This window comes from Rhinopithecus roxellana, chromosome 16 (assembly GCF_007565055.1).
Source record: "Rhinopithecus roxellana isolate Shanxi Qingling chromosome 16, ASM756505v1, whole genome shotgun sequence".
Lineage (NCBI taxonomy): Eukaryota > Metazoa > Chordata > Mammalia > Primates > Cercopithecidae > Rhinopithecus > Rhinopithecus roxellana.
This window is the reverse complement of record NC_044564.1, coordinates 57,850,642-57,862,643: the sequence shown is the minus strand read 5'-3', so window position 1 is coordinate 57,862,643 and position 12,002 is coordinate 57,850,642. Positions and strand designations below refer to the sequence as shown.

Below are 12,002 nucleotides of genomic sequence, written 5' to 3'. Positions count from 1 at the left end.
AAAGGTTTGTATTTTAGAAAAGCAGGAATATGTCATCCACTGAACAAGAAAGAAGGAAAATACGAGACTTCAGAAGAAACAGTTATTAGTGATGGTAAAATTCAGAGTGTAATCATATAAGGTAGTAGTAGGAGGTAAAAGGAAGAAGATATATCCTTTCCCCCTTTCTCTCACCTCTACAGCCTCTGTCATAATATAGCAACCGCCTTCCCAACAGGTCAGGGAGAGATCAAAACGAACAATCTATTTTTCACAGATACCAATTACCCACTTGTGACATCAGTTATTTCTGACTCAGTCGTCCTTCTTAAAAATGCTCAACAGTAGCAATATAGCACACAGTTTAAAAAGAAAAACCCTCCTTAACACGGTATTAAAAGGATCAACTTTGGACACATTTTTCCCAGTCTCTTTTCTGATAACTTCTTTTTGTAGTTATCACTATGCCATAAGAGAAGAACAGATTTTGGCAAGCATAACTGGAGTCTTCTTCGATGCATCAACATCACAGGATTAAATACAATAATCATATAAACCACTTTGTTAGTGTGTAGTAAATGTTAAGTACTATTATAGACCATAACAAGGATATCTAGCATGGTTGAGGGTAGAGGACCATCCATAAAGGATAAACCAGAGGAAGTCACATTTAACTGAAAAGCTGAAGGATTAGTATCATCTTGAAGTTAAGCAAAGAGGATAATGCTTCCAAGATAAAAATATGGCAAGTGTGACAACCTGGAAAAGAACATGGCTTACTTAAGGAGTTGAAAGATATTTAATTTGGCTAGAGTGTAGAGTATTTGGGGAAATGAAAGAGGAAAGTGGTAAGAGATACAGGCTGGAGAAGCAACTAAATATCACTCCCGTAAGGCAACATAAACCCTCTGAAGCAACGAAGCAACACAATCAGATTTGCATTTTTGAATGAACACAGACTCTATTATCAGAGAAGAAACTGAAGGGATTAAAAAATGGAGCAAGAGATGGTTCAGAAGTTGTTACACTAATTGAATAAAGCTATGAATGCTAAGTAACCACTGGCCATAACATTTTAAGCACTTTTATATTACGTATCTTTAGAAATCTATTTCTGGTGGTTCAAATACATATTTCATGTTTAATTATTTACATAGCAAGAACAACAACAACAAAAACCTGATAATCATACCAGTATTCCTCTTCTGGGACTTTATCCAAAGGTGGATTCAGACAGTAAATATGATAAGCCACATTACATTCATCACACAGAAGCTGCATGTTGGGTTCGTGTTTCCCACCACATACACGACAGGAGCAAGAATGGCATTTCTTATCTGGGTCTCCACCACAAAGGTCACATTCAGGATCATTTCGCCCTATTAAGAACAAAATTATAGCAAGCCTAGTCTTAAAACATTTTTTATATCTATGAACCGCATAAAGAAAAGTCTGTGGAAATAGCATTTTTTTTTTTTTTTGAGATGGAGTTTTGCTCTTGTTGCCCAGGCTGGAGTGCAATAGCGTGATCTCGGCTCACTGCAACCTCTGCCTCCCAGGTTCCAGCGATTCTCCCGCCTCAGGCTCCCAAGTAGCTGGGATTACAGGCATGCGCCACCACGCGTGGCTAATTTTTTATTTTTTAGCAGAGATAGGGTTTCTCCATATTGGCCAGACTGGTCTCAAACTCTTGACCCCTCAGGTGATTTGCCCACCTTGGCCTCCCAAAATGCTGGCACCTGGCCAGCATACAGCTTTTTTTTTTTTTTTTTTTTTTTTTTTTTTTTTTTTTTTTTTGAGATGGAGTCTCACTCTGTTGCCCAGGCTGGAGTGCAGTGGCCTGATCTCAGCTCACTGCAAGCTCCGCCTCCCAGGTTTACACCATTCTCCTGCCTCAGCCTCCCGAGTAGCTGGGACTACAGGCGTCCGCCACCTCGCTTGGCTAGTTGCTTTTCTAATGAAAAGAAAGGAACCAAAAAGAATAATCAAGTGTGAGGCTTTAAGAATAAATGCCTGAGGCCAGGCATGGCTCACGAGGTCAGGAGTTCGAGAACCTGGCCAACACAGTGAAACCCCGTTCCTACTAAAATTACAAAAATTAGCCGGGCTTGGTGGCAGGAACCTGTAATCCCAGCTACTAGAGGCTAAGGCAGGAGAATCGCTTTAACCCGAGAGGCAGAGGTTGTAGTGAGCCAAGATCACGCCATTGTACTCCAGCCTGGGAGACAAGAGCAAAACTGTCTCGAAACAAAAAACAAACAAAAAAAAGCTCCACCATGAATGACAAGACCTAGAATCTAATTCTATCTCTGTTACCAAATGTTTGATATCAAGCAAGAAAAATCTGTAAAATGAAGAGGTACAGCTGCATTCTAACCTTATAATGTTTATATAAGCCTCATTTATTACCTCCCAGAAATTCAAGGCTCAATTAGCACTATAATTCTAAGACTTTACTTGTGTAAAAATAAATCTCATTATTAAAAACTAAACGTGGGTGGCTAACAAAATTACAGAAAAAGGTTTTTTCTTTGGACAGAATCTATAACAGAGGAAACAACAGGAAACCCATCAACAGATAAAAAGACAATGCGGTATATACATATACAATAAAATATTATTCTGCCATAAAAAATAATAGAAACCCTTCATTTACAACATGGATGAAACTCAAGAACATTATGTTAAGTGAAAGAAGCCAAGTACAGAAGGACAAATGTGACATGTTCTCTTTCATATGTGGGAGCCAAAAAAAATTGATCTTGTGCAGGTAAAGAATAGAATGATGATGGTTATTAGAGGCTGGGAAGGGAAGTGGGGTAGGGGATAAAGAAGGGTTGGCTATAGGGTGCAAAGATACAGTGAGAAAGAATCACTAAAAGAATAGATTTGGAATGTTACCAACACACACAAAAAATGATAAATGTTTGAGGTGATGAATATCCCTATTTCCCAGATTTGATCATTACACATTGTATGCCTGTATCAAAATATCACATATACTCTTTAAATATCTACAACTATTATATATCCATAATATTTTTAAAATAAAGAATAGCAATAAAATACCAAGATAATATATTTCTTCAAAAATAACATTTTATCATTTGGGAAAAATTCATTACAACAAAATGAATCTTAGATCAAAACTGTTGTCCTGAAAATAAATTTGTATGGTCTACACTTTTATACTTCCTTCCAAGTTATTCACTGACCAGTACAACTAAAGTTCAATAATGTACAACACATACAGTCCAAGCCCAAAAACAAAAATCCATACTTAAAAACTTTCCATCTGCAAATGAAAGAGGATGGGCTCCAGGTTTCTCAATCTTGAAGATTTCATCTACAGATATTATCTTGCAATCATTTAATGTTCCTTCAGAACCCCTGTTTAAAAAAGGAAGAAAGGTTAACTTCTGCCAGCAAAATCTAAGGTATATAAACAAATTAAAACTAAAAGTCAGTTTGGAATCTCACTGAAATCTACCTATCTATAAACTGAGATTAGAGCTATTCCAATCATTCTGAACTATTGTTTTCAATAGTAGGAAAAGTCCATGGTGATTAGTTAACATTCATAGCGTAATATGAGAAAAAAAAATACAAGTTTCATTAGTTTATCCAGTAAGAAGTAGCTATCTTGTAAATTTCAAGACTAGGTAAAATGTATTCTGTCAATTACAATGGAAGATTTAAATAATTTCTTGTTAAATCTGTGCAACATTAAACCTTTCTATCAAGAAATAAGGTATGTTTTCTGTTAGTTTTGTCCTTTGGTAGAATTTTAACATTTATGTAAGCAATATATTTTCATATACTTTTGTGAAAATGTAATTACATGGGATAATTTTGTAGAATTTATTTTAAAAATCTACAAAAAATAAATTTCCAATAAATAAAATTTCTAGGCAAAAATAAGATACCCTTTTCATAAAGTCTTTCATACTAAACCATACTTGTCAGACTCAATTCATATTTGTTTGTATACACTTCTTCAAAGTTTCCTACTATGGGTGTGAATTTGTACATTTCTCCATTTATTTATTTGTTTGTTTTTATTATTTATTGAGATGGAGTCTTGCTCTGTCACCAGGCTGGAGTGCAGTGGTGCAATCTCGGCTCACTGTAGCCTCCAATTCCGGTGTTCAGGCAATTCTCCTGCCTCAGCCTTACAAGTAGCTGGATTACAGGCCTGTACCACCATACCTGGCTAATTTTTTTTATTTTTAGTAGAGACAGAGTTTCACCATGTTGGCTGGGCTCATCTCCAACTCCTGACCTCAGGTGATCTGCCCACCTCGGCCTCCCAAAGTGCTGGTATTACAGGCATGAGTCACCATGCCTGGCCTATTTCTCCTTTTAATCTGTTGGCTTTTGCTTTATTAGGTATAGATTTAAGAAGGCTAAATCTTATTGAGTAGCTTACCTCTAACAACGCATTCTGAATCAAAAGTTTACTTTCTTTTGGTTAGCACTTGCTTGAAGACTTTTTCCATCCTTCCACCTTTTCTTTAAAAACTTTCAATGTCAAATATATACAAATGCAGAAAACTGCATAAATGCATAGCTTTGAACCAATTATCAATATACACATCCTTTGTGACCACCAACAATGACAGAAGACAGAGGAATATCAACTGCCTCAGAAACCCTCACCTTGTCCCCTCACAATGACAACTTTGTGTCCTCCCAAGAGTTATATTTACCTTAATATTTTTCATCATGTCACTTGTCTACCTCCCTAAAACAGTTTTGCCTGTGTTTGAAAAGTCTCTAATCTATAAATCCACATGCCATCTCTTTCCTCCTTGAAATCTGTTAACAATTCCATCCATTTGTCCTAAAGTGTTTCTCACAGTCTTGATTTTTGATATTTGCATTCCCAAAGTATGGTTCAAACAGGTTTTTCTGTCATTCATATTTCTTGTACACTGGTAGTTGATCTGGAGTGTAGGTCAAAAATCTTTAAATAAAGTTTTATTAGAACTTAGTTATGCCATTTGGTTTTTGTATTATCTATGGCTGGTTTCATGCTGTAACAGCAGAGTTGAGTAGCTGTGACAGACCATCTGGCCCCCAAGTTAAACTATTTACTATCAGGCTCTTTACAGAAAAAAAAATATTGCCAACTCCTGGGCTAAAGACTCAGTCTCAATCAGATTTAGGCTCATTTTCTTGGTAAGATAATTTCATAGGTCTATTTCCATCAGGAAGCGCCTAGTTATTTGTCTCTTTTCCTCTCATGATGGCAGCTACTAATGCTCAATGCCTACATTAATTCATTGGGGATTAGAAAATGTTGATATTCCCATTCTATCATTCCCTTCTCATCTCATTTACTTGGCACAATTTTATAGAAAAATGACCTCATTAACTAGTTAGTGACCCAGTAGTATAGCTTATATAACAAAGATAAAATGCTGATTCAGCAGTTTTAAAAATAAATCATTCTCTATCAACTTCCATGGTGACAAGTTTTTGTGTTACTATAAACTCATGGATTTAAATATATTTGGTATGTCTCAATCAACTTTATTTTTCTTATCAATGTTCAAACTGTCTCATCTTTGACCAGTGGGAGCTTCCAGTTGACTCTCAAATCCTTCTGACAAGAACTTAGCAGACTTTGTGGGATTCCTTATTTGCATGACAAGATATTCCAGGTTCATCTTGCACATTTTCTGCCCCCAGCCAGGAGTTTCTTTTGGTGGGAAAGGTATTTCGAGACCATAGTTAAGCACTAGGAAAGCTTACTACAACTGGGTTGATTACTGTTTGTAGCCTATAAATTTTAAACATACACATTAATATACACACTCAAACACAGAACATCTCATGAGTTCATAGTAATAATTTGTATTCAAATTCAGGGCTAAAGGATATTTACTTTATTAAAAAATTATGTATCTTTGTTTCTTTTTCCCCCAACCAGAAAAATCCTAGTTCTTAAGGATACCAGAATTAGAACATTACAAATACTCCTTTGCTTTATCCCACATTACATGCAAGACATTGTTGCCAGCTGTCAATTACTGAAAATAGTTTAAAGTTTTTGCATATATCCCTTCCATTTTTTAAGTTATAATGTAGCTAACTGTGTCAGGTCATAGAGCCAGTACATACTACACTTTCTCCTCTATGTTCAATTAGTCCTGGTTCTAAATGCAGAAATATTTTAAATATTGAGCACAACTCTTTATTTCAAATTATCTTCAGTCACCTCTATTATTTGAACCTAGTTCTCCTGAATATTTCTTAGGAAGGCTTCATGAGAACAATACTCCCCTAGTTCTTGAAAGTTAATGACAGTTTATCTACAGCTGTTACACTAAAGGCTACTTTGGCTAGACTTAAAATCCTTGGCTCTCCTTGACTCATGCTTTTCTGGAATGTTTTCCTTGTAAGCATGTTATACTGTTCCTTACTTTCTCACTCTAACTTCACATAAAATTTAACATCAATCCTTTCCTTTTGCTTATTTTCATCAATTTCCTGAATGCTTTAAAGGGTCTAACTTCACTTTTTGCTAGCAGTCATAGATCACACTTTTTATTATTATTATTATACTTTAAGTTCTAGGGTACATGTACACAACATGCAGGTTTGTTACATATGTATACATATGCCGTGTTGGTGAGGGGCACCCATTAACTCGTCATTTACATTAGGTATTATCTCCTAAATGCTATCCCTCCCCTCTTCCCCCTCCCGACAAAAGGCCCCGGTGTGTGATGTTCCCCTTCCTGTGTCCAAGTGATCTCGTGGTTCAATTCCCACCTATGAGTGAAATCATGCAGTGTTTGGTTTTCTGTTCTTGCGATAGTTTGCTCAGAATGATGGTTTCCGGCTGCATCCATGTCCCTACAAAGGACATGGACTCATCCTTTTTTATGGCTGCATAGTATTCCATGGTGTATATGTGCCACATTTTCTTAATCCAGTCTGTCACTGATGGACATTTGGGTTGATTCCAAGTCTTTGCTATTGTGATTAGTGCCGCAATAAACATACGTGTGCATGTGTCTTTATAGCAGCATGATTTATAATCCTTTGGGTATATACCCAGTAATGGGATGGCTGGGTCAAATGGTATTTCTAGTTCTAGATCCTTGAGGAATCGCCACACTGTCTTCCACAATGCTTGAACTAGTTTACAGTCCCACCAACAGTGTAAAATTGTTCCTATTTCTCCACATCTCTCCAGCACCTGTTGTTTCCTGACTTTTTAATGATTGCCATTCTAACTGGTGTGAGATGGTATCTCATTGTGGTTTTGATTTGCATTTCTCTGATGGCCAGTGATGATGAGCATTTTTTCATGTGTCTGTTGGCTACACAGATGTCTTCTTTTGAGAAGTGTCTGTTCATATCCTTTGCCCACTTTTTGATGGGGTTGTTTTTTTTTCTTGTAAGTTTGTTTGAGTTCTTTGTAGGTTCTGGATATTAGCCCTTTGTCAGATGAGTAGATTGCAAACATTTTCTCCCATTCTGTAGGTTGCCTATTCACTCTGATGGTAGTTGCTTTTGCTGTGCAAAAGCTCTTTAGTTTAATTAGATCTCCTTTGTCAATTCTGGTTTTTGTTGCCATTGCTTTTGGTGTTTTAGACATGAAGTCCCTGCCCATGACTATGTCCTGAATGGTATTACCTAGGTTTTCTTCTAGGGTTTTTATGGTTTTAGGTCTAACATTTAAGTCTCTAATCCATCTTGAATTAATTTTCGTATAAGGAAAAAGGAAAGGATCCAGTTCCAGCTTTCTACTTATGGCTAGCCAATTTTCCCAGCACCACTTACTAAATAGGGAATCCTTTCCCCATTTCTTGTTTTTGTCAGGTTTGTCAAAGATCAGATGGCCATAGATGTGTGGTATTATTTCTGAGGGCTCTGTTCTGTTCCATTGGTCTAGATCTCTGTTTTGGTACCAGTACCATGCTGTTTTGGTTACTGTAGCCTGGTAGTACAGTTTGAAGTCAGGTAGCCTGATGCCTCCAGCTTTGTTCCTTTTGCTTAGGATTGTCTTGGCAATGCAGGCTCTTTTTTCATTCCATATGAACTTTAAAGCAGTTTTTTCAAATTCTGTGAAGAAAGTCATTGGTAGCTTAATGGGGATGGCATTGAATCTATAAATTACTTTGGGCAGTATGGCCATTTTCACAATATTGATTCTTCCTATCCATGAGCAAGTTATGTTCCTCCATTTGTTTGTGTCCTCTTTTATTTCACTGAGCAGTGGCTTGTATTTCTCACTGAAGAGGTCCTTCACATCCCTTGTAAGTTGGATTCCTAGGTATTTTATTCTCTTTGAAGCAATTGTGAATGGGTGTTCAGTCATGATTTGGCTCTCTGTTATTGGTGTATCAGAATGCTTGTGGGCCGGGCGCGGTGGCTCAAGCCTGTAATCCCAGCACTTTGGGAGGCCAAGACGGGTGGATCACGAGGTCAGGAGATCGAGACCATCCTGGCTAACACAGTGAAACCCCGTCTCTACTAAAAAATACAAAAAACGAGCCGGGCGAGGTGGCAGGCGCCTGTAGTCCCAGCTACTCGGGAGGCTGAGGCAGGAGAATGGCGTAAACCCGGGAGGCGGGGCTTGCAGTGAGCTGAGATCCGGCCACTGCACTCCAGCCTAGGCAACACAGCGAGACTCCGTCTCAAAAAAAAAAGAATGCTTGTGATTTTTGCATATTAATTTTGTGTCCTGAAACTTTGCTGAAGTTGCTTATCAGCTTAAGGAGATTTTGGGCTGAGATGATGGGGTTTTCTAAATATACAATCATGTCATCTGCAAACAGGGACAATTTGACTTCTTTTCCTAACTGAATACCCTTGATTTCTTTCTCTTGCCTGATTGCCCTAGCCAGAACTTCCAACACTATGTTGAATAGGAGTGGTGAGAGAGGGCATCCCTGTCTTGTGCCAGTTTTCAAAGGGAATGCTTCCAGTTTTTGCCCATTCAGTATGATATTGGCTGTGGGTCTGTCGTAAGTAACTCTTATTATTTTGAGATACGTTCCATCAATACCGAATTTATTGAAAGTTTTTAGCAAGAAGGGCTGTTGAATAAATTCAAATGCCTTTTCAGCATCTATTGAGATAATCATGTGGTTTTTGTCTTTGGTTCTGTTTATATGCTGGATGATGTTTATTGATTTGCATATGTTGAACCAGCCTTGCATCCCAGGGATGAAGCCCACTTGATCATGGTGGATAAGCTTTTTGATGTGCTGCTGGATTCGGTTTGCCAGTATTTTATTGAGGATTTTTGCATCGATGTTCATCAGGGATATTGGTCTAAAATTCTCTTTTTTGTTATGTCTCTGCCAGGCTTTGGTATCAGGATGACGTTGGCCTCATAAAATGAGTTAGGGAGGATTCCCTCTTTTTCTATTGATTGCAACAGTTTCAGAAGGAATGGTACCAGCTCCTCCTTGTACCTCTGGTAGAATTCGGCTGTGAATCCTTCTGGGTCCTGGACTGTTTTTGGTTGGTAGGCTATTAATTATTGTCTCAATTTCAGAGCCTGCTATTGGTCTATTCAGGGATTCAACTTCTTCCTGGTTTAGTCTTGGGAGAGTGTATAAGTGTCCAGGAATTTATCTATTTCTTCTAGGTTTTCTAGTTGATTTGCGTAGAGGTGTTTATAGTATTCTCTGATGGTAGTTTGTATTTCTGTGGAGTCGGTGGTGATATCCCCTTTGTCATTTTTTATTGAGTCTATTTGATTCTTCTCTCTTTTCTTCTTTATTAGGTTTGCTAGCGGTCTATCAATTTTGTCGATCTTTTCAAAAAACCAACTCCTGGATTCATTGATTTTTTGGAGGGTTTTTTGTGTCTCTATCTCCTTCAGTTCTACTCTGATCTTAGTTATTTCTTGCCTTCTGCTAGCTTTTGAATGTGTTTGCTCTTGCCTCTCTAGTTCTTTTAATTGTGATGTCAGGGTGTCAATTTTAGATCTTTCCTGCTTTCTCTTGTGGGTATTTAGTGCTATAAATTTCCCTCTACACACTGCTTTAAATGTGTCCCAGAGATTCTGGTATGTTGTATCTTTGTTCTCATTGGTTTCAAAGAACATCTTTATTTCTGCCTTCTTTATGTACCCAGTAGTCATTCAGGAGCAGGTTGTTCAGTTTCCATGTAGTGGAGCGGTTTTGAGTGGGTTTCCTAGTCTTGAGTTCTAGTTTGATTGCACTGTGGTCTGAGAGACAGTTTGTTATAATTTCTGTTCTTTTACATTTGCTGAGGAGTGCTTTACTTCCAATTATGTGGTCAATTTTGGAATAAGTGCAATGTGGTGCTAACAAGAATGTATATTCTGTTGATTTGGGGTGGAGAGTTCTGTAGATGTCTATTAGGTCTGCTTGGTGCAGAGTTGAGTTCAATTCCTGGATATCCTTGTTAACTTTCTGTCTCATTGATCTGTCTAATGTTGACAGTGGGGTGTTAAAGTCTCCCGTTATTATTGTATGGGAGTCTAAGTCTCTTTGTAAGGCTCTAAGGACTTGCTTTATGAATCTGGTGCTCCTGTATTGGGTACATATATATTTAGGATAGTTAGCTCTTCTTGTTGAATTGATCCCTTTACCATTATGTAATAGCCTTGTCTCTTTTGATCTTTGTTGGTTTAAAGTCTGTTTTATCAGACACTAGGATTGCAACCCCTGCCTTTTTTTGTTTTCCATTTGCTTGGTAGATCTTCCTCCATCCCTTTATTTTGAAGCTACGTGTGTCTCTGCCTGTGAGATGGGTCTCCTCAATACAGCAAACTGATGGGACTTGACTCTTTATCCAATTTGCCAGTCTGTGTCTTTTAATTGGACCATTTAGTCCATTTACATTTAAGGTTAATATTGTTATGTGTGAACTTGATCCTGCCATTATGATATCAGCTGGTTATTTTGCTCACTAGTTGATGCAGTTTCTTCCTAGCATCGATGGTCTTTACACTTTGGCATGTTTTTGCAATGGCTGGTACCTGTTGTTCCTTTCCACGTTTGGTGTTTCCTTCAGGATCTCTTGTAGGGCAGGCCTGGTGGTGACAAAATCTCTAAGCATTTGCTTCCCTGTAAAGAATTTTATTTCTCCTTCATTTATGAAACTTAGTTTGGCTGGATATAAAATTCTGGGTTGAAAATTCTTTTCTTTAAGAATGTTGAATATTGTCCCCCACTCTCTTCTGGCTTGTAGAGTTTCTGCCGAGAGATCTGCTGTTAGTCTGATGGGCTTCCCTTTGTGGGTAACCCGACCTTTCTCACTGGCTGCCCTTAACATTTTTTCCTTCATTTCAACTTTGGTGAATCTGACAATTACGTGTCTTGGAGTTGCTCTTCTCGAGGAGTATCTTTGTGGCATTCTCTGTATTTCCTGAATTTGAATGCTGGCCTGTCTTGCTAGATTGGGGAAGTTCTCCTGGATAATATCCTGCAGAGTGTCTTCCAACTTGGTTCCATTCTCCCCATCACTTTCAGGCACACCAATCAGACGTAGATTTGGTCTTTTCACATAATCCCATATTTCTTCAAGGCTTTGTTCATTTCTTTTTACTCTTTTTTCTCTAAACTTCTCTTCTCACTTCATTTCATTCATTTGATCTTTAATCACTGATACTCTTTCTTCCAGTTGATCGAGTTGGTTACTGAAGCTTGTGCATTTGTCACATAGTTCTCGTGTCATGGTTTTCATCTCTATCAGTTCGTTTATGGACTTCTCTGCGTTGTTTATTCTAGTTATCCATTCTTCCATTCTTTTATCAAGGTTTTTAGTTTCTTTGCATTGGGTACGTAGTTGCTCCTTTAGCTCTGAGAAGTTTGATGGACTGAAGCCTTCTTCTCTCAACTCGTCAAGGTCATTCTCCGACCAGCTTTGTTCCGTTGCTGGCGATGAGCTGCGTTCCTTTGGAGGGGAGATGTGCTCTGATTTTTTGAATTTCCAGCTTTTCTGCACTGCTTTTTCCCCATCTTTGTGGTTTTATCTGCCTTCGGTCCTTGATGATGTGACGTACTGATGAAGTTTTGGTGTGGGTG

At 37.9% G+C, this 12,002-nt stretch overlaps 1 protein-coding gene across 4 annotated transcripts in view; it reads right to left on the bottom strand.

Moving 5' to 3' along the window:
* Positions 1-12,002, bottom strand: part of UHRF2 (ubiquitin like with PHD and ring finger domains 2) — a 98,891-nt gene that overhangs the window by 27,545 nt on the left and 59,344 nt on the right. For 3 of the 4 annotated variants that reach the window (XM_010357537.2, XM_030919794.1, XM_030919795.1), the window contains 2 exons: positions 3,260-3,369; positions 1,172-1,358 (listed from right to left, as the gene is read on the bottom strand). The exons of the other annotated variant lie outside the window; for it this stretch is intronic. In XM_010357537.2, coding sequence (XP_010355839.1) covers positions 1,172-1,358; positions 3,260-3,369 — 297 coding nt within the window. The remainder of the gene's footprint in view (positions 1-1,171; positions 1,359-3,259; positions 3,370-12,002) is intronic. 4 annotated transcript variants of the gene reach the window in all.